Raw genomic sequence first — 27,165 nt, 5'->3', positions numbered from 1 at the left:
TGCCTTTCAGGGTCTCTTCCACTCTAAGGATGGTTTTGAAGTGGATGCTAATATTAATAGCATACTTAAAGGGTTCAGTATTCAGATATACCACTACCTAGAAGGTCTAATAAAGCCCTTTCCTTCAGGAAGCCATTGCGGACAGTACAATCTCTTTTGTTTTTTGGCTTCATAATCCACTTAACGGTCCCTATTCCAAAAGCTCTCTCAAAACCTAGTTCATCTGGAACTCACTTCAGGACACATCAGAGCCATATGTTTCAACCAGAACAGAAATTCCTGAAGGAGGGAGGGGCTAACAAAATATACCATGATTAGCACAGCAGAGGAAAATGGTATTTTAGATAAAGATCATTTTCTTTACTGTAAATACAGACTTTGTGCTACCTCTAGCTAGCTGGGTCTCTAACCCAAAGCTCTTACCAAAAATCCCTGGAAGCTTGTTTGGATGCGGTAAGTCGTTCGTTTTCTTGGGCTGCCTCTTCTTCAGCTGCTTGATGGCTCGAGTGACTCGGACCGGATTTTGGCTTGCCCGGAAAAAAGTGACCATGAAAGGTTGCTTGGAGCGTGGCCCGCGCCGACCCAGCAGTCCTGCTAAGCCCGGATCAATACTCTGCCCTACGATGGGCAGAAAACACAAGTTTGTTTCACCGCATATGCAAGTTAGGCTGTAAAACTAAGCTCTTTAGTCAAAGGGGGAGAAAAAACAAATCAGATGTACATTAAAAAAAAAACAATAAAAACAAACCCCAATAAAGTCCAAGGATTTTTCTAGTGTAACATCTTCTTGCACCTTCACCAGTTGCTGCATTCTATTATTTCTACTCAGCCAGCACCTTCCCTCCCTCCCCCTCTGTGTTGTTCATAATCCACATTTTGGCATCAAAAGACAAGAGCACCCAGGGCTGCCAGGTGCTCCTTTGGTAAAGCCAGAGCAAATGAATGGGCCTCTTCATGCCTGGACTGGAAGTGCGACCTGCCTCCACACAACACATTAAAGAGACACTTCCGGTCATTGTCCAATCAGAGGACATGCTTTGTGAGCTAAATCGTTCTGCTCGGAAGACCAGACAAACGAGAGTAATCATTCTAATCCAAAAAGAAAAGGAGGACTTGTGGCACCTTAGAGACTAACCAATTTATTTGAGCATGAGCTTTCGTGAGCTACAGCTCACTTCATCGGATGCATACCGTGGAAACTGCAGCAGACATTATATACACACAGAGATCATGAAACAATACCTCCTCCCACCCCACTGTCCTGCTGGTAATAGTTTATCTAAAGTGATCATCAAGTTGGGCCATTTCCAGCACAAATCCAGGTTCTCTCACCCTCCACCCCCCCCACACAAACTCACTCTCCTGCTGGTAATAGCCCATCCAAAGTGACCACTCTCCCTAAATTGGTTAGTCTCTAAGGTGCCACAAGTACTCCTTTTCTTTTTGCGAATACAGACTAACACGGCTGTTACTCTGAAACCTGTCATTCTAATCCAGGATTGAAAGAGAGAAGCGATAATTGTGGGGAGGGTGAAACGGGGTAGAAAAGACAAGGAAATGAGAGATCCAAAGGAAATCCAAACAGCTGCGAGTTCCTTGAATTATTTCGAGTTTTTCAGTCTTTTCTAAGGAAGAGAACACTCTCCTCCGATCTCAAAGTTTCCCTGGTCCAGAATGTCACCATTACAGTCTTGGATTTTCTCCATAGAGCAAGTGAGGCGAAATGGCAGTGCTCCATTCAGTCCTAGGACTCCCTCCCACTTTGCATTCCTAGAGCCTGGCTTCCAAACACGAACATCAGGTCAGAGGCGAAGTCTCATGTGCTCCTAAGTCACTTTTGAAAATGGGAATTAGGCTCCTAACTCACTCAGGCACTTCTGGAAAAAATCTCCCCCCAGGACATGAGACCCTCTGCAAAGGAGGACAGTCTCACATGTAGGGATCCAGCTTTGGACAAGAGGGCACAAGAGAGGTTTCATTTGCAACAGGACTTCATTGCAACAGGATAGAATTTGCAAAAAGAAAAGGAGGACTTGTGGCACCTTAGAGACTAACCAATTTATTTGAGCATAAACTTTCGTGAGCTACAGCTCACTTCATCGGATGCATACTGTGGAAAGTGTAGAAGATCTTTTTGTACACACAAAGCATGAAAAAATACCTCCCCCCACCCCACTCTCCTTCTGGTAATAGCTTATCTAAAGAGGCCCACTCTCTTCTCCTTCTGCCCCTCCACCCTCACGAACATGATACAGTTCTGTGGTGACCTAGAATCCTATTTTCAATGTCTCCGACTCAAGGAATATTTCCAACATACCTCTGAACAACATACTAATCCACAGAGGTCTCCCTACCAACACTACAAAAAGAAGGATTCTAGGTGGACTCCTCCTGAAGGTCAAAACAGCAGACTGGACTTCTACATAGAGTGCTTCTGCCAACGTGCACGGGCTGAAATTGTGGAAAAGCAGCATCACTTGCCCCATAACCTCAGCCGTGTGGAACACAATGCCATCCACAGCCTCAGAAACAACTCTGACATCATAATCAAAAAGGCTGACAAAGGAGGTGCTGTTGTCATCATGAATAGGTCGGAATATGAACAAGAGGCTGCTCGGCAGCTCTCCAACACCACTTTCTAAAAGCCATTACCCTCTGATCCAACTGAGAGTTACCAAAAGAAACTACAGCATTTGCTCAAGAAACTCCCTGAAAAAGCACAAGATCAAATCTGCACAGACACACCCCTGGAACCCCGACCTGGGATATTCTATCTACTACCCAAGATCCATAAACCTGGAAATCCTGGGCGCCCCATCATCTCAGGCATTGGCACCCTGACAGCAGGATTGTCTGGCTATGTAGACTCCCTCCTCAGGCCCTACGCTACCAGCACTCCCAGCTACCTTCGAGACACCACTGACTTCCTGAGGAAACTACAATCCGTCGGTGATCTTCCTGATAACACCATCCTGGCCACTATGGATGTAGAAGCCCTCTGCACCAACATTCCACACAAAGATGGACTACAAGCCGTCAAGAACACTATCCCCGATAATGTCACGGCTAATCTGGTGGCTGAACTTTGTGACTTTGTCCTTACCCATAACTATTTTACCTTTGGGGACAATGTATACCTTCAAATCAGCGGCACTGCTATGGGTACCCGCCTGGCCCCACAGTATGCCAACATTTTTATGGCTGACTTAGAACAACGCTTTCTCAGCTCTCGTCCCCTAACGCCCCTACTCTACTTGCGCTATATTGATGACATCTTCATCATTTGGACCCATGGAAAAGAAGCCCTTGAGGAATTCCAACATGATTTCAACAATTTCCATCCCACCATCAACCTCAGCCTGGTCCAGTCCACACAAGAGATCCACTTTCTGGACATTACAGTGCTAATAAACGATGGTCACATAAACACCACCCTCTACCGGAAACCTACTGACCTCTATTCCTACCTACATGCCTCCAGCTTTCACCCTGACCACACCACACGATCCATCGTCTACAGCCAAGCTCTGCGATACAACCGCATTTGCTCCAACCCCTCAGACAGAGACAAACACCTACAAGATCTCTATCAAGCATTCTTACAACTACAATACCCACCTGCGGAAGTGAAGAAACAGATTGATAGAGCCAGAAGAGTTCCCAGAAGTCACCTACTACAGGACAGGCCCAACAGAGAAAATAACAGAACGCCACTAGCCGTCACCTTCAGCCCCCAACTAAAACCCCTCCAGTGCATTATTAAGGATCTACAACCTATCCTGAAGGATGACCCAAGACTCTCACAAATCTTGGGAGACAGGCCAGTCCTTGCCTACAGACAGCCCCCCAACCTGAAGCAAATACTCACCAGCAACCACATACCACACAACAGAACCAGTAACCCAGGAACCTATCCTTGCAACAAAGCCCATTGCCAACTGTGCCCACATATCTATTCAGGGGACACCATCACAGGGCCTAATAACATCAGCCACACTATCAGAGGCTCGTTCACCTGCACATCCACCAATGTGATCTATGCCATCATGTGCCAGCAATGCCCCTCTGCCATGTACATTGGTCAAACTGGACAGTCTCTACGTAAAAGAATAAATGGACACAAATCAGATGTCAAGAATTATAACATTCATAAACCAGTCGGAGAACACTTCAATCTCTCTGGTCACACGATTACAGACATGAAAGTTGCGATATTACAACAAAAAAACTTCAAATTCAGACTCCAGCGAGAGACTGTTGAATTGGAATTCATTTGCAAATTGGATACAATCAACTTAGGCTTGAATAGAGACTGGGAGTGGCTAAGTCATTATGCAAAGTAACCTATTTCCCCTTGTTTTTTCCTACCCTGCCCCCTTCAGACGTTCTTGTTAAACCCTGGATTTGTGCTGGAAATGGCCCACCTTGATTATCATACACATTGTAAGGAGAGTGGTCACTTTAGATAAGCTATTACCAACAGGAGAGTGGGGTGGGGGGAGGTATTTTTTCATGCTTTGTGTGTATAAAAAGATCTTCTACACTTTCCACAGTATGCATCCAATGAAGTGAGCTGTAGCTCACGAAAGCTTATGCTCAAATAAATTGGTTAGTCTCTAAGGTGCCACAAGTCCTCCTTTTCTTTTTGCGAATAGAGACTAACACGGCTGTTACTCTGAAACCAGGATAGAATTTAAGCACATGCTTATGTGCTTTGTTGAACGAGACTAACAGCCAAAGCATCAGTCGTCTGAGGAAGACCTGAGGGGAAGCATTTTCCCCCCTAAACTCCTGATCAGTTGGAAGGAGGATTTTTGAGGGATTTCCATTGCACATTAAATCCAAATTGGCTCAATCATTGGTCACCAACCTCAAAGGACAGGGAGCCCATCTGAGTCCTCATTCAGGAGAGCTCACTGGGGCTTCTGTCAATGCAGCGAAAATAAAATCAGGTATTGAGAGCAATTCAGCTAGCACCATTACCTCAATAACCAAGCGTAACGGACCAGCTCATGAGTGACTGGCAAGGTGATCACAGTCTCAGATGGCAACTGGCGGCTCAAAGGGAGTCCTCTGTGTTTTAAGAGGCCATGTTCTTGGTTAGCTGGCAGAGACTATCCTTAAACTAAGAGCTATGCATATAAAATAACCCAGGAACATACGGGCTGAGCAGAAGGGCCATCTGCAAAGGGGAAAGGTAATTTACAGAGCTCAGTATTGCGGTGATCAATCTTTACTGTCAGGCCATCCTCGGAACAGCACAGCTCAAAACCAACTCATTGCGGGAAAAGGACCACACGGTACGAGCAGTCGCTGCAGTGTCTCGGCTGTCCCTAGACCAGATCCTCAAAGGCACCTAGCTCCTATTGATTTGAATGGGAATTAGATGCTGAATACCTCTGAGGATCTGGGCCTGATATCAGACATCTGTTCTGCTGCTAGCGTGGGTAGTTAGAAGAGAGAGAAATCCTGTGATGCAGATTGTTTCAGGCTGACTGAAAAACAACAACAGGGGCCAGATCCTCAGCTAGCATAAGATGGCATAGTTCCACTGAAGTCACCAATTTGCACCAGCTGTGGTTCTGGCCCTTGCTGTTTAGAGCTAGTGTTGATCTATCCACCCACCCACCCCGGGCAGTTTCCAGACAGAGGACACATTTACTCAAGGTTTTGTGCACCACCTCAAACCAAAATAGCCTAACCTTAGCAGCATGCTTATTGAAAGGGAAATATTGCGGAGAGAGGGGACCAACAAGCGCAATTATATTCCCCGAGCCTCAAGGACGATCTCTGAAGTACACCTTTCGAGGTAGCACTTGGAATGGATTTTATCCATGGGTGAAATTAGGAAAGGTTAATCCAGCAAAACACAGGTGAGAATCCCTTCAGGCAAGGATTACTTTAAACCTATCCTATTAGTATAGCCTTGTCAAGGTTCCCTCCCCACTCTGAACTCTGGGGTACAGATGTGGGGACCCACATGAAAGACCCCCTAAGCTTATTCCCACCAGTTTAGGTTAAAAACTTCCCCAAGGCACAAATCCTTTCCTTGTCCTTGGACAGTATTGCTGCCACCACCAAGTGATTTAGACAAAGATTCAGGAAAAGGACCACTTGGAGTTCCTGTTTCCCCAAAATATCCCCCCAAGCCCCTTCACCCCCTTTCCTGGGGAGGCTTGAGAATAATCTACCAACCAATAGGTTAACAAAGTGAGCACAGACCAGACCCTTGGGTTTTTAGGACACTAAAAACTAATCAGGTTCTTAAAAGAAGAACTTTATTATAAAGAAAAAAGTAAAAGCAGCACCTCAGTAAAATCAGGATGGAAGGTTAATTTTACAGGGTAATAAAAGATTTAAAACACAGAGGATTCCCCCTCTGGGCTCAACTTCAAAATTACAAAAACAGGAATAAACCTCTCTCTCAGCATAGGGAAAATTCACAAGCTAAAACAAAAGATAATCTAATGCATTTCCTTGCTTTACTTACAATTTTTGTAATCTTAGTTGCTTATTTCAGGTAGGGTTTTAGGAGAGGTTTTTTTCCTGCCTGGTCCCTCTCTCTGTCCCGAGAGAGCACAACAAAGAGAGCCCAAACAAACCCAACCCCCTCCCCAGATTTGAAAGTATCTTCTTTTCTTATTGGTCCTTTTGGTCAGGTGCCAACCAGTTTATCTGAGCTTCTTAACCCCTTACAGGTAAAGGAGGGATTTTATGCTACCCTTAGCTGTATGTTTATGACAAGCCTACACTAGGAAGTGCATTAGCATCAATGCCTTTAAAAGGCCTAGAGGCGAACTTTATATTGGGATATTCTCCTTACACCCAGCTGCATCACACCAAGATCTAGCTAGATTTTTACAAGCAGTAGGAATTTTAAATCCTTCCAGTGCCTGAGTTAGTCTTACCGTCATCTGTCTCCACATAAAGTCTCAGGCCCAGGTTGTGTTTACGGTTTACTAACCAGTGATTACTGGCAGCTGTGACATCAAAAACCAACCAGCCTTCGGCCCCAGCCTGGAGCTCCTGAAGGTCTAACAGGAATAAGTCAGACTCCCTACAGAAACGGAAAAAATAGATAAGCAAAGTCAACTGAACGTAGATAATGCAAACGGCTTAGATTGTCTGCTCTCCGGGGCAGGGTTTGTCTTTTTGTTCTGTGTCTGCGTAGCACTGAGGACACGGGGGGTCTGATTGATGGGTAGGACTCCTAGCTGCTACTGCAGTATTAATCATTAATAATAATGGGTGGCATCATTTCTGACATTTGCTCTAAAAAGCATGCTCCCCACTGTCGGAGAGTGAAAAAGCTTGACGGTGCCCTTGGTCCATATAGGACAGGTATACCCACTACCTATTAAATTACTACCACCTATTGAAATACATAGGAATGATTTTCCCACAGCTGAAAAAGTAGAATCAGAATTTCTCACATCCAAGTTGGACACAGGCTTGCACATAAACTGAACGTCGTGAAGCGAAAAAGCAGCATTTCAATTTTGGCTCATAAGAACCCAGATTTGTGTCTCGTTCTACAGAAGAAAAAACCATTTGTTTTGTTTCCAGCTCAAAGGCACTGGTTGGTTTCACCGCACCTGTTGGAATACTCCTTCATGATCTCATAGATGCTGATGTGAAGAGTTTTGTTGACATCACGAGTGAAACTTCGCAGCTTATAAATTCGGAATTCGGCAGCCGTTACAGATTCTCCAGTTGGAATCTGGGTCAGGTCAAATCGAAATTCCTTCCAGTAAGGCTTCTGGTAGAAGATGTCTCTGTCATGCTCAACTGGAAAATAAAGGATTGGGAAAAATGATACAAATGATTCCCCGAACATTTATCAATCTTACCAGCAGACCATTGTTACACCCCAGTCTGATGAGAAACATGCCCCAAAGCTACTGGGTTTTAATAGGATCCTCTAGAATTAATCTACCTTGCATTCAGTGACAAAAATCTCCCTAATATCTTGCTTTTTTAGCATTCTGTGTGAAATTGCTCATGAAGGGTTCCTGTTCTTAACTTATTGTTCGGGCTCTGCGTCTGTCACAGAGGTCGCGGAAGTCATGGATGCCGTGACTTTCCGCAAACCTCCATGACTTCTGCAGCGGCCCGAGCAGCGGTCCCTGGGGTGGCCAGAGCAGCCATTGCTCCAATGGCCCCAGGCAGCTGGAGCCACTGGCCCTGACCCCCCAGCAACAGCCCCACAGGGCACCCACACACACACAGCAGTGGCCCCCCAGGGTGCACCCCCCCACACACACACACCCCAGCAGTTCACAGAAAAGCTGGAGTAGCTGCTGCTCTGGGCAGCCCCCAGCAGCTGGTGCCCCTGGCCCTGGCCCCCTGGGGCTCCCCTCCCCCTTCAGGAGCAGCCACCCCAAGATTTAGTGACGGGTATTTTTAGTAAAAGTTATGGACAGTTCACGGGCCGTGAATTTTTGTTTGTTGCCTGTGAACTGTCCATGACTTTTACTGAAAATACCCGTGACTAAATCGTAACCTTACTTATTGACACAGTGGCTGCCCATTGGGGCAGGGACCATCTTTTTGTTCCATGTCTGCACAGTGCCTGACACAGTGGGTCTTGGCCCGTGACCAGAACTCCGGGCACTATGCTAATACAAATAGGAGATCATTAATCATAATAGATGACAGGGCTAGGTTCAGTGTTGTCAAATGTTTCTAGCCCTCGTGCTTGCAGAGAAAAGCTTGAAAACATGACCCAAAGACTCAATCAGAAGGCAATTGAGGAGAACCCGCCGTTAAAAACAAAAACAAAACACCACCACCACCAATGATTTGGGGGGGGGCTGGATTCTCAATTTTTGAATGTTGTTGGGACTGTAAATTTAAAACCAGGATTAGCATTGGGAAGGCAGCGTGACCTCATGGCTAAAGCACTGGACTGAGACTTGGGAGACATGACTTCTATTCCCAGCTCTGCTGCTGGCTGTGTTTAGGCAAGTCACTTCATTTATCTCTGCCTTGGTTTCCCCATCTGTAAAATGGGGAGAATGATGCCGGCCTCTTTGGGAAAGTCCTTTGAGATCTACAGATGAAAAGCACGACAGAAGATCTAGGGGTAAAAGTTTTATTTTGGGATTTTAAATTTAGCTGGGAAGAGGCAGTGTCATCGATGTGGATCTTCATGGGCTTCCCATCTCTAGACCTGACACTTCTCTCTCTCCCCTCCCCTTCTCCTTCCCCTATTCCTTATTTAAAAAGTGCCCCTGCCTGCCAGTATTGGCCTGGAATACAGCTGCACATCAAAGAGAGTCCTCAAATGGTTTTGACTTTGCCTACATCATGCTGGGTGCCCCATCCAGGGAGGCCCCCGGCACAACAAGTATTCTCAGGGAGCTGTTTCCACCCCTTTCTTCAAGGTTCCTTTCTTCTTTGCAGGTAAGGTTCCCAGACCCCCTACAGTGGGTCTTCCCCTCTTTGCAGCCTGCTGGAGGCAGAACCAGACCCATCAGTCAAGGCAGGATGGGCAGGGCCACGTTCCTGAAGAATCTCCCAGTTTTTGTTCTACTTCCTTAGCTGTTGGCCAGCTTCCCCAGACTCTCCCTGCTACAGAGCAGCAGCTGAAAGCTAACAAACCCCAGAGCAGAGTGGGATGTTTGTTGCTTCTGATGTTCAGCTTCCTGGATCCTAAGATTTCACTGAGCTGTTGGTTAGACTCTGGGGATCTACAGACACCTTCCTAGAAACCCCCTCTGCCGATCCTGAATGCTAACTGGCTCCCAGCCCAAAGGCACAGAGAATCGGACAGAAGACATACCGCTGGCAGTCAAGGGCACTAAAACATGGCCATTGTAATATCGGAGATAAGCAAGCACCCTCTCTCTACAGCTGATTTGCATGCTACAGTGCTGTTGGCTGCAACGAGTCAGATAGGGGAGTGAGGCTGGACTTGTGTCAAGAATTCTCATTGAGAGATGTCTTGGCCTAGCTCTCCTTGCTTCGTGGCCTCATGCTAGCTCAGGTAGCACTGCTTGCCTCCCCCATGGCACTGCTGCCTTGGAGGCACTTCCCACCTACGTGGCACCATCAGGGAAACTGAGGCAGGAGTGCCGGGGTAGCCCTTAAGGCATGGGGACCTTGGGACTGGGCTCCTTCCTCCCCACTCACTTCAAGTAGCACCAGTCTCCCTAACACAGCCCCCTTCCCCAAACACACCCTTTCCCCCCCACCCCAGGCCCATGCAAATTCTGTTTCCTCTTGCCCTCCCAAATCTCCACTTCCTCCCCCTCAGCTGTAATATTTCTACTTATCTGTTTGTCCTCTTCAAACACAACTCCCCTGCTCTTGACTGAGGCCATGAGCGAAAGATACTTTTTAAAAAAAATGTATTGTGTATCAATGTAATTTAATCCGGGACCACAAACTCAAAACGCATTAGTCCTAATTGTCTGCTTATTGGGTGGCTTCACCATGGGGCAGAGTTAAGGTTGCTAGGGTACCTTAACATCGTCAGATTTATGTTAATTTTAACCTGAACTCTGACTTTCTGGATTTGTAATGCCTGTTTGTGGAATAATTGCAACATCCCTGTAATGTTATTTACTTTCATGCCACTGATAGGTCTCCCAACCTTAACTCCATTTTAACATAGTATTTTGCCTGGTTACGTCTGAAAGACGTGCCTATTTAAAAAGGCCGTGCGTTCTGATGGCAGGAATTGTTTCCTAAAAATACTGGTATGCTTTTGAGAGTCTAAGCTGTATTTAAAAGGCCAAATATTGCAAAGGTGGAAACACACACACAATTGGTTTAAAAAATCTCTTCAGATTAAGAGATTATGTAAAAGAAATTCTTCTTAATTAAAAATTATTGGATTTGGGGACCATTAAAAAGGGAGTCTTAAAGCTCTTTCAGCCATTCTCCCTCCGACAGAATTTGAGTCTACGAACTATTTGCAATGCATCTGCACCATCTACTGGATACTACAGGAATGCAACTCCAAAATCCAGACGGAGGCTAGTACATGATCACCAGATGTATGGCTCGTAGCCAGTGAAATATGGATCGCCTAAACCCCTGGGATTTAGGCATAAAAGCCAAATGGCCACATGGTCTCTCTCTCTTTGATTTGTTCACTTTCCTGTATAAATAAAGCACCCTGGAAGAAAGAGGTTGAAGACACTAACTCTGGAACCTGCTGTATGCCCTGCTGCAAAACTAAAAACAACTGAATTTGTGCCCTCCTCCTCTCTGGACATCAAGCAGCAAAGTGCAGAGCAACCAATCCTGAACTTGCTCCAGCAAGTTACAAAGGCGCCAAAAGGACCCTAGTAAAACCACAGCAGATTATTCATGGATTAATGCATTCCACAGCCAGACAGGACCATTGTTTTTATTCATCCTGCTTTCCTGCATAACACAAGCCACAGAACTTCCCCCAGATAATTCCAGTTTGAACTAGAGTCTCCAATCTCAATTTCAAAATGGCCCGTGGTGGAGAATCCACCACGATCCTTGGTCAGTTGTTCCAATGGTTAATTACTCTCACAATTAAACATGTCCACCTTATTTCTGGTCTGAATGTGTCTAGCTCCAAAGTCCAGGCATTGGTTATTGTTATACCTTTTTCTGCTATATTGAAGAACCCCATCAAAATATTTGTTCCCCCTGTAGGTGCTTATAGACTGTTGTCAAGTCACCCGTGAACCATCTCTTTGTGAAGCTAAATAGATTGAGCTCTTTATGTTGATCATTGTAAGGCAGATTTTCTAATCCTTGAATCATTCTCGTGGCTCTTCTTTGGACCCTCTCCAATTTATCAACATCCTTCTTGAACTGTGGACACCGGTAGAAATCCAGGAACCTCTAAAACAAGCAAGCAAGCAAGCAAGCAGTAACATCCCTTTAAACAAACAAGCAAACCTGCCACAGGACAACCTGCAATCAATGAGGTTATTGGTGAAAGTGTTAACTTTGTTAAATTGTGTTAAAATATACTTAAAGTTAATTAATTGGATCACTAAATTGTTAAATTAATAAGATTTGGGTCAGCCAGAGCCTGATCTCTGACTGAGGTGCTTCGTGTTACTGTAATAAAATAATAAGAATAATGATAAATCAAACATTGACCCATCTCCTCCTGTGAGCCCTGATAAACCTGGCAAAGAGCGGAAAGAAGAAATCCTGTTTAAACAAATTATTTGGTTTGATTTTTCAATAGAAGGTCTTGCATAGGACTGAAAACAACAGTCTCTTCCTTCTATTTTATGAAACGTGTGTGGGAACGTCTATGTGTTTTTGAACCCAAGTTCTTTTGGGAGCACATATGGGAAGCCACCTGGGAGTTGAAAGTGGCCTGTTTCCCAGCCAGTCAGCTGCACTTTCAGTTTAATATTCGTGAGAAATTCTATCAACGCTCAGCTGATTGATTAGTGAGACAGGGTGGGTGAGGAAATATCTTTTATTGGATCAACTTCTGTTCTACCGGTTACCTGCGGAAGAGCTCCGTACGACTCAAAAGCTCATCTCTCTCACCAACAGAAGCTGGTCCTATAAAAGATATTACCCCACCCATCTCTCGAACATCCTGGGACCAACACAGCTACACCACCACCGCATACAACGTCAAACTGATCTGTTCTCATTTGCTTTTATTATTGCCACACAACAATTTGGAAAAAATCAAAGAAAAACCTGATCTGTTCGTCCTTTTCTCCCCCAGCTGTATAACTTGTTTAGGACTGGTTGACATTTTCCCATTAAAACTGCTTTTTGACAGAAAATTATGTTTTTGGCACAATGAACATTTTCACAGAAAGTGTCTGGTTTCTGTGGAAATGCAGCATTTTGTTGAAAAACCAAAAGACTTCCTGGTGTTTTGAGGAAAAGTCAAAAGTTTACACACCCCCCCACCCCCACCCCCTGATCAGCTCTAATCTTAGCATATATGCTATCTGATCAAAAGATTCTCTTTTAACGGCTGGTTAGAAATGCCATGGTCATAACGAAAGGATAGAATTAAATGATTAAAAACCAAAAAAGTCCTATTTCTGAAATACAAGTAACTTCTTACACAAACCCAGTGTTAAAATAGCGAGCAGTTCTTCTTGGAGTCAGCCAAAAAGGGGTGTTAAAATTAATTATTTATAAAAATCAAATAATAATAATACATTAAGCAAATTATTATTAAAACCAAAAACTATTAAACCAACCTAGTTTGCAGATTTCATTTTAAAACCTAGCTGGCATCCCAATATATTATTAATTTAGAAACCATTCTCACCTGCACATCCATAAACCACTTACAACACATCCCTCCAAGTCACTTCTAATTAACAAAGCGTTTAAATGAAACGTTCTAGAGCCATTAATATCTATTCAGTTTCAGTAATGAACAAATATGGTTTAAGGGTTAGATGGTTTTGAAATTTTTACCCTAAGTGATCTAAGATCCTAAATCCCATTTTCAAAAACGAATTAGGCACTTGGGACCCTAACTCTAGCAAAGTCAAAATGCCTAAGTCACTTCTGAAAATAGAACATGCGGTCTTCACTCACTTAGCTGGTTTTGAAAAATGTATCCATAATCTTCATAACAGGCACTTGAATGTATGGTATCTCATTTATAAATCTGACATTATAAACAGGGAATATAAATATAACATAAGCAACTGAATATTGACAAAATATACAAGTGCTAGAAGGCTAAATGCTAAGATGGGTGAACTAGAGTGCCTGGCATCATGGCAACTTGGTGGAATGAGGATTAATTGATAGGTCACGGTAATACCAGGATACAAGATATATAGGAATGACAGAGTAGGTCGTGCCAGTGGGGAAGTGGCACTGTATAGGAAAGAGAAAGCATAGAGTCAAATAAAGTAAGCATCTTAAATGAATCAAACTACCCTAGAATCTCAATGGATATTAATTCCACGCTTGACCAATGAGGCTATAGCAGTAAGAATATACTAATGACCACCAGAGCAGGATGGTGACCGTGATTGTGAAATGCTTAGGGGGGTTAGAGGCTACAAAGGAAGAAAATGCAATAATAATGGGGGATTTCAACTATCTCATCTCTAGAAGGGATGCAGAGATAAAATTTCTAGACACCATAAATTACTGTCCTGGAACCCACAAGGGGAGAGGAAATTCTTAATTTAGTCCTAAGTGGAGCACAGGATCTGGTCCAAGAGGTGAATATAGCTGAACCACTAGGTAATATCAACCATAATGAAATTAAATTTATCATCCTTGCAGGGGGAAACGTGCCAAAGAAACCCACCACAGTTGCATTTAATTTCAAAAAGGGAAACTTCACAAAAATGAAGAAGTTAGTTAAATGGAAATTAAAAGGAACCGTCACGAGGGTGAAATGCCTATAAACCGCATGGAGACTATTTAAAAAACACAATAATTGGAGGTTCAAACTAAATGTATACCCCAATTTAAAAAAACAAAACACACACACAGAGTAAGAGGACCAAAGAAAGGGCACCATGGCTAACCAGCAGAGTAATGGAGGTGGTTAGAGGCAAAAAGGCATCTTTTAAAAATTGGAAGTCAAATACTAGTGAGAAAAATAGAAAGGAGCATAAACTCTGGCAAGTCAAGGCAAGTGTAAAAGTGTAACTGGGCAGGGTAGGCCAAGAAAGAATCACAAGACCAACTAGCTAAAGACACAAAAACTAATAGCAAATTTTTTTTAAAGTACATCAGAAGCAGGAAGCCTGCCAAACATCCACTGGGGCCACTCGACTACCGAGGTGCTAAAGAAGCAATCAGGGAAGACAAGGCCATTGCAAAGAAGCTAAAGGCAGTGAAGCCCAATGGAAAGAATTCAGATGAGGGGGAGATTCCCACAGCTGAATCAGTCTTTTTAGGTGACAAATCTCTATTGATACCTCCATCTGGACAATTCCTCAGGAGGTTTTGGAACAAATTGATAAATTAAACAGCAATAGCTCGCCAGGACCAGATGATATTCACCCAAAAGTTCTGAAGGAACTTAGGTTACATACCACAGTCTTGCAATTTTGCATCTATCACTTAAATCGGCCTCTCCCTTAGATGACTGGAGGGTAGCTAATGTAGCACCGATTTTTGGAAAAAAACAGCTCCAGAAGCGATCCTGGTAATAACAGGCTGGTAAGCCTAACCTCAATACCAGGCAAATTGGTTGAAATGATAGTAAATAACAGAATGATCAGACACATAGATAAACACAATATGTTGGAGAAGAGTCAAAATGGCTTTTGTAAAGGGAAATCCTACCTCACCAATCTATTTGAATTCTTGAGTGTATCAACAAGCATGTGGACAAGGGTGATGCAGTAGAACTAGTGTACTTGGATTTTCAGAAAGCCTTTGACAAGATCCGTTACCTAAGGCTCTTAAGCAAAGTAATGAGTCATGGAATAAGAGGGAAGGTCCTCTTATGGATCAGTAACTAGGTAAAAGATAGGAGGCAAAGTGAAGGAATAAATAGTCAGTTTTCACAATAGAAAGAGAAATAGTGGGGTCCCCCAAGGATCTGTACTGGGAACTGTGCTGTTCATGATATTCATAAATGATCTGGAAAAGTGGGTGAACAGTGAAGTGGCAAAACTTGCAGATGACACCAAATTACTGAAAATAGTTAAGTCCATAGCCGACTGTGAGGAGTTGCAAAGAGATCCTATGTAAGTGGGCAACAAAATAGCAGATGAAATTCAATGTTTAATGAGGGCAGAGTAACGCACATTGGGGAAAAATAATCCTAACTATACATACAAAATGATGGGGTCTAAATTAGCTGACACCACTCAAGGAAGAGATTGTAGGGACATCATGGCTAGGTCTCTGAAAACATCTGCTCAATGTGCAACAATCAAAAAAGCGAACAGAGCGTTAGGAACCATTAGAAAAGGGATAGATAATAAAACAGAAAATATCACAATGCCACTCTACAAACCCCTGGTGCGCCCACACCTTGGTTGCCCTCCCTCTCAAAAAAGATCTACAAGGATTGGAAAAGGTACAGCGAAGGATCTGGAACAGCTTCCATATGAGGAGAGATTTAAAAGACTGGGACTATCCAGCTTTAAGAGGGAATCCGATCGAGGTCTATGAAATCCTGACTGGTGGGGAGAAAGTGAATAAGGAAGTGCTAGTTACCCCTTTACGTAAGAACTAGGGGTTGCCCAATTAAATTAATAGGCAGCCGGTTTAAAAACAAAACATAAGGGAATACTTCTTCATACAATGCACAGTCAACCTGTGGAACTCCTTGCCAGGGGATGTTGTGAAGGCCAAAAGTAGAACTGGATATCAAAAAAGAATTAGGTAAGTTCCTGGAGGGTAGTTTTATCAATGACTGGTAGCCAGGAAAATCAGGGTCGCAACCCCATACTCTGGGTGTCCCTAGATCTCCAGCTGCCAGAAGCTGGGATTGGATGACAGGGGAAGGATCACTAAATAATTGCCCTGTTATGTTCATTCCCGCTGAAGTGTCTGGCACTGGCCACTGTCGGAAGACAGGATACTGGGCTAGATGGACCATTGGTCTGACCCAGTCTGGCCCTTCTTAAGTTCTTAATATAAAACAGTGGGAAAATCTGCTAAGAGAATGTCCAAAGAATGTTTATATAAGGGGCGTGAACAGCAAAATGCACTTCTCCAAAACGAAACACTAAGATTTTAATTATCCATCCGTGTGTCTTTAAAAAATGTTCCCTCCAGCTACTGGGCTCACCACAAGCTACATTTTATAAAAAGCACCAGGCAAGGCCAGCCTGGGGCGGATGTGGAGAGCACTTCCTGTTCTCGTGGTGTGGGCCTGGCACCGAGGGATGGACAGCTGTGCTGTGGAAGGATGTTACAGAATACATTTGGTGAGGAGAAACCTGCATTTTGATCTCGCCCTACAACAACACAAAACAAAAGTCACCACCACGCGAACCTCTGCACACTTGCTCCAAAGCCGCGGGACTAATTTAAATTTTTTTAAACCCATCCATGTCCATGACAAGGAGAGTCACGACTTGTCAAGAAGGAGTTCTGCATACAATGCTCAAAGCGCACGGGGGTCTTATAAAGCTGTTCTTAAACTTAGTCTACTCCCCCACCCCAGTTAACAGAGAATGTTCTACTAGGACTGAATGCCCCATTTATAACAGCAGAGGGAGCGTCACGACAAAACGAACAAAGGCCTTTGATTTTGGTCCAGACAGCTTGTAGGGATCCATTTCTTTCCACTGACCAAGCATCCATGCTGAAAACATGGCCCTGAAAGCACTCTCACTGGCCCTGCCAAAGTGTGTTAAGGTCTGGTAGGTCTTTATTATGATCTGCTATTATATAATGCATCAATGTTCAGCTGTAGCAGTTGTCGGGCTTACAGCTGCTCAAATCGTGTTGGGATTAAAGTTAAGGAAGGAAGAAGCAAGACGATGCTCAGAATGATATGACTATAGTGTCCAATATCTAATGACCAGCCAAGTCTTATAGATAAACGGTGTATACCTTTGAAAAGCTGAAGTTCTCAGTTTTCCACTGGAATAAAGTATTTGTATCTGTCCTTGACAATTCACAAGATACTGGACTTTAAATAGGTCACTGACTCCTCCGCTTAGCAGTGTTTTTTTGGCAGAGAACAAGGATGGAGTATTGCAAGTCTTGGATCTCAAATCAATGTAGTTTTCATGCCTTGAGTTTATACCAAAATTTCTGCTAGTGAGGACTTGATATACCATTACTCTTAAGAAATCTATACATAGGAAATCTACCATGTGCTAGGTGGAGACAAGAGCTAGAATACACAAAATAAGACAGAAACCCACATGTGTACATACACAGAGTACATAGAAATCAATGTGAGATCTGATCATGTGATTGTATTTCTATCAAGAAAGTTATGTTGGACAGCAGTAAGATTTCTTTCTTTCCTCCTTTCAGCTGTTATTTATGGACACAGTGCTATGGAATACGGTTACTTTCCTCGTTCTCCAATACAGAAACAGACAAGAGATACAGGAACAGCATCAGCAACTTGCTAATAAAATCCATACTAACGACTTAGAAAACTATAAACAACTGTAATTAGAGGTTTTCCCAGAATACTTGAAATTTGTCATCTATCTGATGTATAAACATGCATTCAGGGAAGGGCAATAGGAATTCTTGTGGCAAAAATCAAGGAGGTTTGTCTGGTAACGTTACAAGGACGTGGCTAAATGTGAAATTTCTTCTGGGTGTTTTTCAGTGCTATAATTATTCCAAATTTGGTTTCATTTAGTGCATTGCAGGGGATCGGACGAGTTATAAAGCAGAAGGGTTAGGGATGCTCAGCTTCATTGGAGAAGTCATCTCAGTTCCAGCTGATGTCTTATCATTTGTATGTAGTGGGGCACAAAGCTGTGGAAACTGGGCTTCAGAAGTCTGGTCCCACTGAAGACATTGTTCCTGCCTTAGTTCATGCAGAAGAGCTTCGTATAAGCTCGAAAGCTTGTCTCTCTCAACAAGAAGTTGCTCCAATAAAAGATATTCCCTCCCCCACCTTGTCCCGCTTAGTTCCTCCAGGGCATAAGCAATAGAAGGACATTATGAAGTGTGGCCCAGGGAGCCATGGAGCCCGTCCTGACCTGGAAACGTCTTTTATGCACAACCAGGTGTGTGGATACCTATGCTGACCACGAAAAGCAGAGTGTACCTGTCTGAGGGTTGGTTAGAGATTATTACACCACACTTTTCAGAATTTGTCTTGTGTCAGAGGCTCAACTCTCTTGCTGATTTCTATCTGTGACTGAGAGTGCGTTTGTGGGTGGATTTTCAAATCCCTGGGAACTGGCCATCCAAATCTTTTAGGCTGCATTTAAAAAAGAAATCTCAGTCCGAATCTGTGTCTGTCAGTGTGCATATAAGTATGTGTGTAAGCACCATAGGATTATTAATTTTAAAGCACTGTGGTCAGACAAGGACTGATGCAGTGATGTGTCTGCTAGGGTATAGGGTTGTTTTTGTTAAATGGATGTCAAGCGACATTTTCCTATTTAAAGTTCTGTGATTCAAAATTCTGCTTGGCTCCTTCCATCACTGGCTTCATCGTTACATATTCACCAACATTTAATCCATCTACCCAACTGCCATTCTTCACCCTGAGTGAAATAGGACAGACCTGCTGCCTCTGTACAGCACCTAGAACAAGGGAGCCCTAGTCAAGGACCAGGACCCCCAAAGTGCTACAGTGACACAAATAAATAATAGTGTTCCAGTCTTCCCTCTTCTTAGGAGATTTTTAAACCTCTTCTCACCTCTTTTCCTCTCTTTGTTCTGTTCTAATCCCCCTGACTGAAATCTAATGAAGGGTTTCCAATGAAAGGAGGACAGCCATCCTCGCCTGTGTTGCTTTCATCGGGCGTCCTCCTGCCCAGGAACAGGCCCTCAACGAGCCTGTGCTCACTCACAGATAGGCGCAATTAACACAGCTGGTCTCTAGGTACCTTTTATGTTTATTTGCTGTAAAACTTAAAATAATGCTCCAAAAGCCCATGATTGGTTCCTCCCGGGGGGAAATGTGTAATGAGTATACTTGGCAGGCTGCTTTCATGCCGTGCATGGAAAACTAAACAACTTGCTAATCACCCACATGTGTTGGGTACATGTTTGCTGCATATAGGAGGATGGGAATCCCTATAAGCATAATCATCTAATTATAGCAGTTCTGAAAGACACCGATTCACTTAAGAAGTCTCCTTATGGCTTATGATAAAAAAATCTCAGGCTTTGACATTTATTTATTTGGTGTAGGCAATCCACTCAAGCAAAGCCACAGCATTCTTATCAACATCGTTCAAGGCACGAAGACCTCCAGGAAGTTGAGTCATTTTGCAGTCCTCAACAATATGCGCCATGGTTTGTGGCTGTCCACATTGACAAAGGGGACAGTCTCTGAAACGCCACCAAAATTCAGCTGCAGCACAAATTCCTGGTCTGGTACAAAACCGGTTCAGAAGGCTCCATTGCCTTCGTGGTCAATCAAACCTGGGAGGATGTTGAATGGGGTCTGAGACAAGATTTGTCACTTTCTCTGCAGACGATGAAGCTCACCAAATGTCTTCTACCATAAATCTCCCACCCAGTAAACTTATCCACAAAAAGGCGATGTGAGGGCAGGCAAGGGCAGCTTTGACAATAATGGAGGAATCACCCATCCAGACAGTGGAAAGGATTGCTATGCTTAGCACGTACCTTATGGGTCAGTCAAGTCTTCTTCAGGGTCATAGTGTTCACACTTTTGAAAGGATTTGAGGTATTTGAGACATGTATCGGCTCATATTTTATAGGGGTTGAACCAAACAAAGATTTTGAAGTCATCAGGTACAGAAAGAAAAACCATGAGGATGTGAGACCAGTCTTCGAGAAGGAATACTAGTTCGAGGATTCCTAATGGCAGATATATTTAACCCTTTTCTTCAGTCTCCGGGAGAAGAAAAAGGCAACAGTGATGAGAAAGGTTTGGAAGTTGATATAGAAGATACTTTAATAAACGGAACCTGTCTCAGTCAACTTTGCCTGATGATTTTCTTCTAAGTAATCTGGAAGTAGTAGTGAAGAAAATACAACCAGTCAGAATTTCTAGTTAATTACTAAGGACAAAGGGCCGTGTCAGAGGGCTGGAGAATGTAGACCTAGTCATCAAAAGGAGGCCAAAAGTTAATCTTGGAAACTCTGGACCCATTACCCTAAATTCAATACAGAGAAAACAAGTAGGGCACACTGAAATGAAAACGTGGTGAACAGCAACACGGGTTTATGAGACAGATCATGGTAGGCAAATGTTATGTTCTTCACTAATTTACGAATTGGGTGTGTCAGGGAAACGGACACTAAGCAGTAGATCTAGATTTTTATAAAGCCTTTGATAAGGCCACCCAAGAGAGCTGAAAAATTGACAGATTATCAATTTTAATTAAATCCTAGCGTAACAAGGAACCTGGCAATGGGAAGAGAGACATTGAACATGAGTTTACACAAACACAAACAGCCATTCTGGGTATGGTCTAGTCCAGAGGTTCTCAAACTGGTCTGTGGACCACCAGTGGCCCGTAAGCCCCATTCAGGTGGTCCACAGATAGTTCCCTCGAAGGTGCGCGCCTGGGTGGCCACACACGAGAGAATGAAGGGCCACCTACCTAATTAGTGGAGCTATGCAGGCATGCCTACACTAATTAGGTGCCTGGACCCTGGAGAAGATGCACATGGCCTTGGGGGTAATAGGGGGTAGTGGGGTCAGAAGTGGGAGTATTTGGGATGTGCAGGGCTGCGGTGGCCAGAGAAAAAGAGGCAACTTTCCTAAGCTCCAGGGTTGCGGCTGCCGGGGAAAGATGGCCCTCTACCCCGGCCCCAGCTCGGGAGCTGCTGCAGCAGGAAGGAGAGGGAGACGCCCCGCTCTTCCCAGCCCCAGCTCGGGGGCCGCCATGGCAGGGGGAGAGGGCACATCCATCGCACTGGAAAGGTAAGACTACAGATATTAAAATAGGAGTTGTGTGCTTTTATCTGTAGAACAAAAATCGTTCCAAAGCACTTTACAATAGTTAGCTGATGCTACAAACAACATTTGGAAAGATCATTAAGTGGTCGGCCGAGACCCTCAGCAATTTTCAAGTGGTCCGTGGGAAAAAAAAAAAAAAGCTTGAGAACCACTGCTCTAGTCAGTCGAGTAAGAGTCTAATAGTCAAGACTCCTGGGTTCAATTTAGAGTCTGCTACAGAATCTCTCTCTGAGACCTTGCTAAGTCATTTAACCTCTTTCCCAGTTGACTCATCTGGAAATTGTGTAGAATACCTCCCCCTCCTGGGAGCGTTCCAAGCCTTTAAATAATGTTTGTAAAAATACACCGAGATCCTTGAATGAGAGATTTTTGAATGATAAGTCCAAATAATTACAATTATTGATTGGGTGGGAATGGCTGGCTTAGCTAAGCATCAGGCTGATAGTCCACAGTCTCCCAGGAACCATGGTTTTGATTTGACCAGACTAACAGGGCTGCATTTCTTTTCGGAGGTAAACTGCAAAAATAGCTGAGTTGTTTTGAGGTTTCTTTATTGAACGGCTGGATAAACATTTAAAGTCAGCCGTCCCGTTTGTTCAGTGTGGACATTAACAATCCTATGGCCATCTTCATAACATGAGGGGCTTTACCCTCATGTCCTTGGTCAAAAAATTTCCCTTTACTGTGCTGCCTTGTGCTATACATTGGTTGATGCTTCTCTGTAACACAGAGACAGCTCAAAGATAGGGCCCAATCCTGCGGCCACCTACTACTGGGAGTAGCGTTTACTACCCAGCGAGATACCATGGAGGTCAATGGCCAGCGCTCACATTTGTATCACTACATCTGGTAACAGAGGGTCTGTAGGGTTTGGGAAATAGTCTTTGGGCATGACAGGCACCCTACACATGGAAAATAGAATCCTGTTAAGTATAGGGAGAGGGATCACTTGTGAAATCAGATAGCGGCTTGCTTTATACATGCCCTTAGTAAAACCACATCTAGGGTTCTCTTTCCCATTCTAGATGCCTCACTAGAGAAGGGGTCTGAATAATTCAGAGTTCAAGTCACACACAGACAGTTAAGATATGTCCTTATTAATATTTAACAAGTCCTTTGCTCTAAGTAGCTTGGCCATTTGCTTTTACACACCTCGTGAGCAAATTGCTTGAGAAACACGATGACCCCCAGCAGAAAGAGCTCTGGTGGTTGTTCTGTGCCACACCTTAACTGGCTAAGAAAGGAGAAGGAAATAAAAGGCGAGATGCTGTTTCTCACGGACAGTGACACTGTTCAGACATCCCGGCAGCACTTAGACCAGGGGTAGGCAACCTGCGGCATGCAAGCGGATTTTCAGTGGTCCGGGGGCCTCTGCATTTTAATTTAATTTTAAATGAAGTTTCTTAAACATTTTAAAACCCTTATTTACTTGACATACAACAATAGCTTTGTGATACATTATAGACTTATAGAAAGAGACCTTCTAAAAACGTTAAAATGTATTCCCGGCACGCGAAGCTTTAAATTAGAGTGAATAAATGAAGACTCGGCACACCCCTTCTGAAAGGTTGCCGACCCCTGATTTAGACTATATCTTCACTGCAGTCAGGGGGTATGATTCAGCTCGTGTAGACATGCCTGCACTAGCTTTCACATAGCCAGCTCAGGCTCTGGAGGAGGGAAGCCACGGCGGTGGGGACTAGCTGTCTGAGTCACACCGGGGGTTCTGGGCAGGCTTGGACAGAGGTTGAGAGAGAGTCACACTGCTGAACGCACCACTTGGAGGTGTTCGGGTAGCGTGCTGCAAACGTGGTTTAAGAACCTATATACAACAGGCCAGAGGTGTCTCGGGGCTCTCTCTCTTCTCGTGCTGGACTGAACCCTTTACCAAGTGATCCCAGCCAAACACTGGACCAGCACCACTCTCGTACCATCTCAGCACCTCCGAGTAAAGGCTAAGCTTGTGCGAGGAGGTGTTTAGTCTCTGGCAGGCCTGTTTTACAGCATGAAGAGCGGCAGCTTCCCTTGGGATCAAAATCCTTCTGCTCCTTTGCATGCCCTCTTCCCCCCGCCAACACCCCACTTTTATTTTTCAGGCTCACTCTGATTTTTAAAAGTCAATAGGTAAAAGAAGAAAAAAAAAAAAAAAAAGACGGCCAGACTTGCTTAACTGAGCTTTTCAGAGATGCCTTTCATTTGTCACATGCTCGGTTATTTTAATTCGGGGAAGGGCAGACAGAGAGAGACCCTGGGGGAACAAAGTGAAGTTCAGTGTGAGAAAGCTGGGCTGCTGTTTTTCTCAAGCAGCTGCAGGCCCAAGGAAGGGTTGAAATTGCCCCTTGTATCTAATAAAAGCACTTTCTGAAGGAGCCTTTCCCGATAGTGAAGCAAAGCACCAGACTTGCTAGTGGGCTCTCCTTGCTTCTCCAACCTCAGCACCTTACAGAGGGTAGAGGTGGGATCATGCAATCTCTACTGGTTCTTCCAGGCCGCCTTCTTAGCATTCTCACAGAATTCCAGTTTCTTTCTTTTTCAGTCCTTTCAACCCTCCTCCCAGCCAGAAATCTCCGCAATGCTGAAGAGCAGGTCTTCAAGTCTCTACTGTTTGCAAGATATTTTTAGGCACTTTTTTTTAATTGTAAAACTTTGTGTGTGCGCCATTTCTATAAACTACACATCAGTTGTAATTACTAGTCCTGGCTGCCTCCGAATGGGCCAGATGACCATTTCAGACCCTAAATTAGAAGGAGATGCCAGCATATTCAACCACATCAAGTATTCCGAGTCTTAAAATATATTTAAATGAGATGCAAGAAGGATGCTACCCTTCAGCTGAAACCAGGAAAAAATAAACTACAGAAGCTTTCCAAAGGGGAAAAAGGGATTTAGAAGTACTCCCGAACACTGCAAACTGTGGCAGATAAGCAGCTGGGCTTGGCTCCTCATTTCCTAAACAATTCCTGGCTCCTTCTGTGGCAGACTTTAGGAGCAAAAGGCCATGGGATCCCTCCAATGGAGGCACCTATTCATTCACAATTGGATCTGAAATTCTGTTGCATTTGATCATAATGCCGTTTTGCTTGGGTCCCTTAATTTCCAAGACACGTACGTTACTGCAATTCCCAAACAAAAACTTTGTGAAGTTCAAAAGTATGTTTCAGTGGAGTCTGGCTAATATTTCCTTTACCCCCTCTCCAAAAAATTATACTTTCTTGATGAAAATTCTGCACATTTAAAGGAAGCAAGCAAGCACACACCCACCCTTCATCCAGTTTGGTGAGAAAGCTTTGCCACAAAATAAAACAATTACCCCAGTCCGTGTCTTGATCTATTGAGCCACTGTACCTGAAATTCATCTGAGGAACTAGGGAGGGAGTCTGAGCCCTTAGAGAACGAAGGGAATAGCAGGAGTGGGAAAACAGCAGTTTTTAATATTGAAGGTAATTTGTCTTCACTAATAATTGGCCTCGAAGTAAAAACTTGCTGTGCTGATGAAATACTCCATAGGTGGCAACACTGAGCGCTCAGACCTTGCATTTGGCTTTTGCTGTCAGATGCTAAGAGGGAGCTGGGAACCAGTCAAGAACTCTGCCCTCAGTAAGCGACCAGGCTGAATGGAAATTCTTTCTGCTCACTTCTAGCAGCGGTCAGCTAAAGATCGCACATCAGTTTTTGTAAGGACTATAGCCAGCATCCCATCGCCCTGCAAGAGGACGTGAGAGATGCGCTGCAAGGCTGCCTAGAATCTGGAAGCACTCCGGGTTTCCTTTCATACCGAAGAGCGCTCTCTTAAAACCAAGTGCAGCGACGTCGGTCCCGAATGCTACTTGCAATCTCTTTGGTTAATGCGAGGTGATACTTAAGTCTCCCTAAGATTTCCCATCTCTCGGATATTAACTTTCCTTACATTAAGTGGCCACCTATGAAAAGCATTTCCAGCCACACACCAGACCCACCCAGCTGTTTCAGCTGCAGCTGACTTGCTAAAATGGTTGGAAGGGAAACTGCTCCACCCGGATTCGTAAGCAGAGGCCAACAGCTCAAGTGCTGGGAGCCCTGGTGAGCTGGCTGGCCCAATATCAAATGGCCACCTGTTATAATGGCTGGAAAAAAACTTGGAGTCCTGAAGGTGGTTATTTCATTAAATGCTTTCAGTGTGGTACTTGGTCTGTGTTGTTAGTGTGCCAAACAACTGCATATAATTATAAAGATGGAAATGAGACACAAGAATATAGTGTGAAAATTGGAAAAATGGAACATTTTCTTGGTTGTATTGTGCAGTCTTGTAAAGGGACATTGCCAATTGGAGAAAAAAAAATTCAGACACCTCACTTGAAAAAACCAAACACTTAACTCTGTTCGACACTGGTGAGGCCTCATCTGGAGGACTGTGTCCAGTTTTGGGCCCCACACTACAAGAAGGATGTGGAAAAATTGGAAAGAGTCCAGCTGTGGGCAACAAAAACAATTAGGGGGCTGGAGCACATGATTTACGAGGAGAAGCTGAGGGAACTGGGCTTGTTTAGTCTGCAGAAGAGAAGAGTAAGGAGGGGGATTTGATAGCTGCTTTCAACTACCTGAAAGGGGGTTCCAAAGAGGATGGATCTAGACTGTTCTCAGTGGTAGCAGGTGACAGAATGAGGAGTAATGGTCTCAAGTTGCAGTGGGGCAGGTTTAGGTTGGATATTAGGAAAAACTTTTTCACAAAGAGGATGATGAAGCACTGGAATGTGTTACCCAGGGAGGTGGTGGAATCTCCTTTCTTAGAGGTTTTTAAGGTCAGGCTTGACAAAGCCCTGGCTGGGATGGTTTAGTTGGGGATTAGTCCTGCTTTGAGCAGGGGGTTGGACTAGATGACCTCCTGAGGTCCCTTCCAACTCTGATATTCTATGATTCTAACTCAATATTGTTGCACCTGGCATTTGAGAAACTGACGAAACATGTGTTTAGTTTGCTCCATGTATCTGACAACACTTTGTACACAAGCAGGTTTACTGTCAGGGGAGTCTCTGGCCCTCACATTTAATTTGTGCAAGGCTTACACATAGCAGTGGGGGAGATGAACACATTTTAGAACTAGGACAATGTTATTATAGACCCACAAAAAACCTCCTTTTTGAAACTGACTTGATTGTGCCCCTTACATGCCTTTCTGCAGGTGAGTTTACGGGGTAAACATGGAGGGTTCTGCTGTCTCCTCCTTTTGTGTTTGTTTGTAGTGAAATAGCTACACGGCTCAGAGAAGACTTGTCTTCATTCTCTGGCTCTGCGGGGGGAGGAGGCATTTTCAGGCAGATTCATTCTACAACTGGCAGGTAGAAAAAACCCCTCTTTAAAACAGTCAGAGCTGCAGAAGCCTCAGAAAGGGGCTGCATTTCTATTGTCAGAAAGTCATGTCCAGATCATTTTATAGAACATGCATCCAGGCCACCCTGTCTTGGTACTATGAATCCCAGTTTGTCCTAAAATGGCTCGACCCTTCACCACGTAACACTCTTGTTTGTGGAGTGACTACCCCAGACTGGTTCTTACTGACCGGGCTTACCCACTGAGTGTGACAAAAAAGAAAGAAAATATCCTTAGTAGGTACTGGGCTGCCCAGCTCAAATTCCTGGGTCATAAGTAAATCATTAAAATGGGTGGCTCCTCGTCTGTATTTCCCAAAA

General features: G+C 44.0%; 1 protein-coding gene across 2 annotated transcripts in view; it reads right to left on the bottom strand.

The window, feature by feature from the left end:
* LOC311533081 (bone morphogenetic protein 8A-like) overlaps positions 1-27,165 on the bottom strand; it is a 44,102-nt gene that overhangs the window by 7,360 nt on the left and 9,577 nt on the right. For both annotated transcript variants that reach the window (XM_084652182.1, XM_084652181.1), the window contains exons 2-4: positions 7,596-7,788; positions 6,909-7,057; positions 424-618 (exon numbers count right to left, since the gene is read on the bottom strand). In XM_084652182.1, the coding sequence (XP_084508308.1) occupies positions 424-618; positions 6,909-7,057; positions 7,596-7,788 (537 nt within the window). The remainder of the gene's footprint in view (positions 1-423; positions 619-6,908; positions 7,058-7,595; positions 7,789-27,165) is intronic.

Source organism: Lepidochelys olivacea, assembly GCF_965140295.1.
Source record: "Lepidochelys olivacea isolate rLepOli2 genome assembly, chromosome: 19".
Classification (NCBI taxonomy): Eukaryota; Metazoa; Chordata; order Testudines; family Cheloniidae; genus Lepidochelys; species Lepidochelys olivacea.
This window is presented reverse-complemented; position numbering and strand designations above follow the sequence as displayed.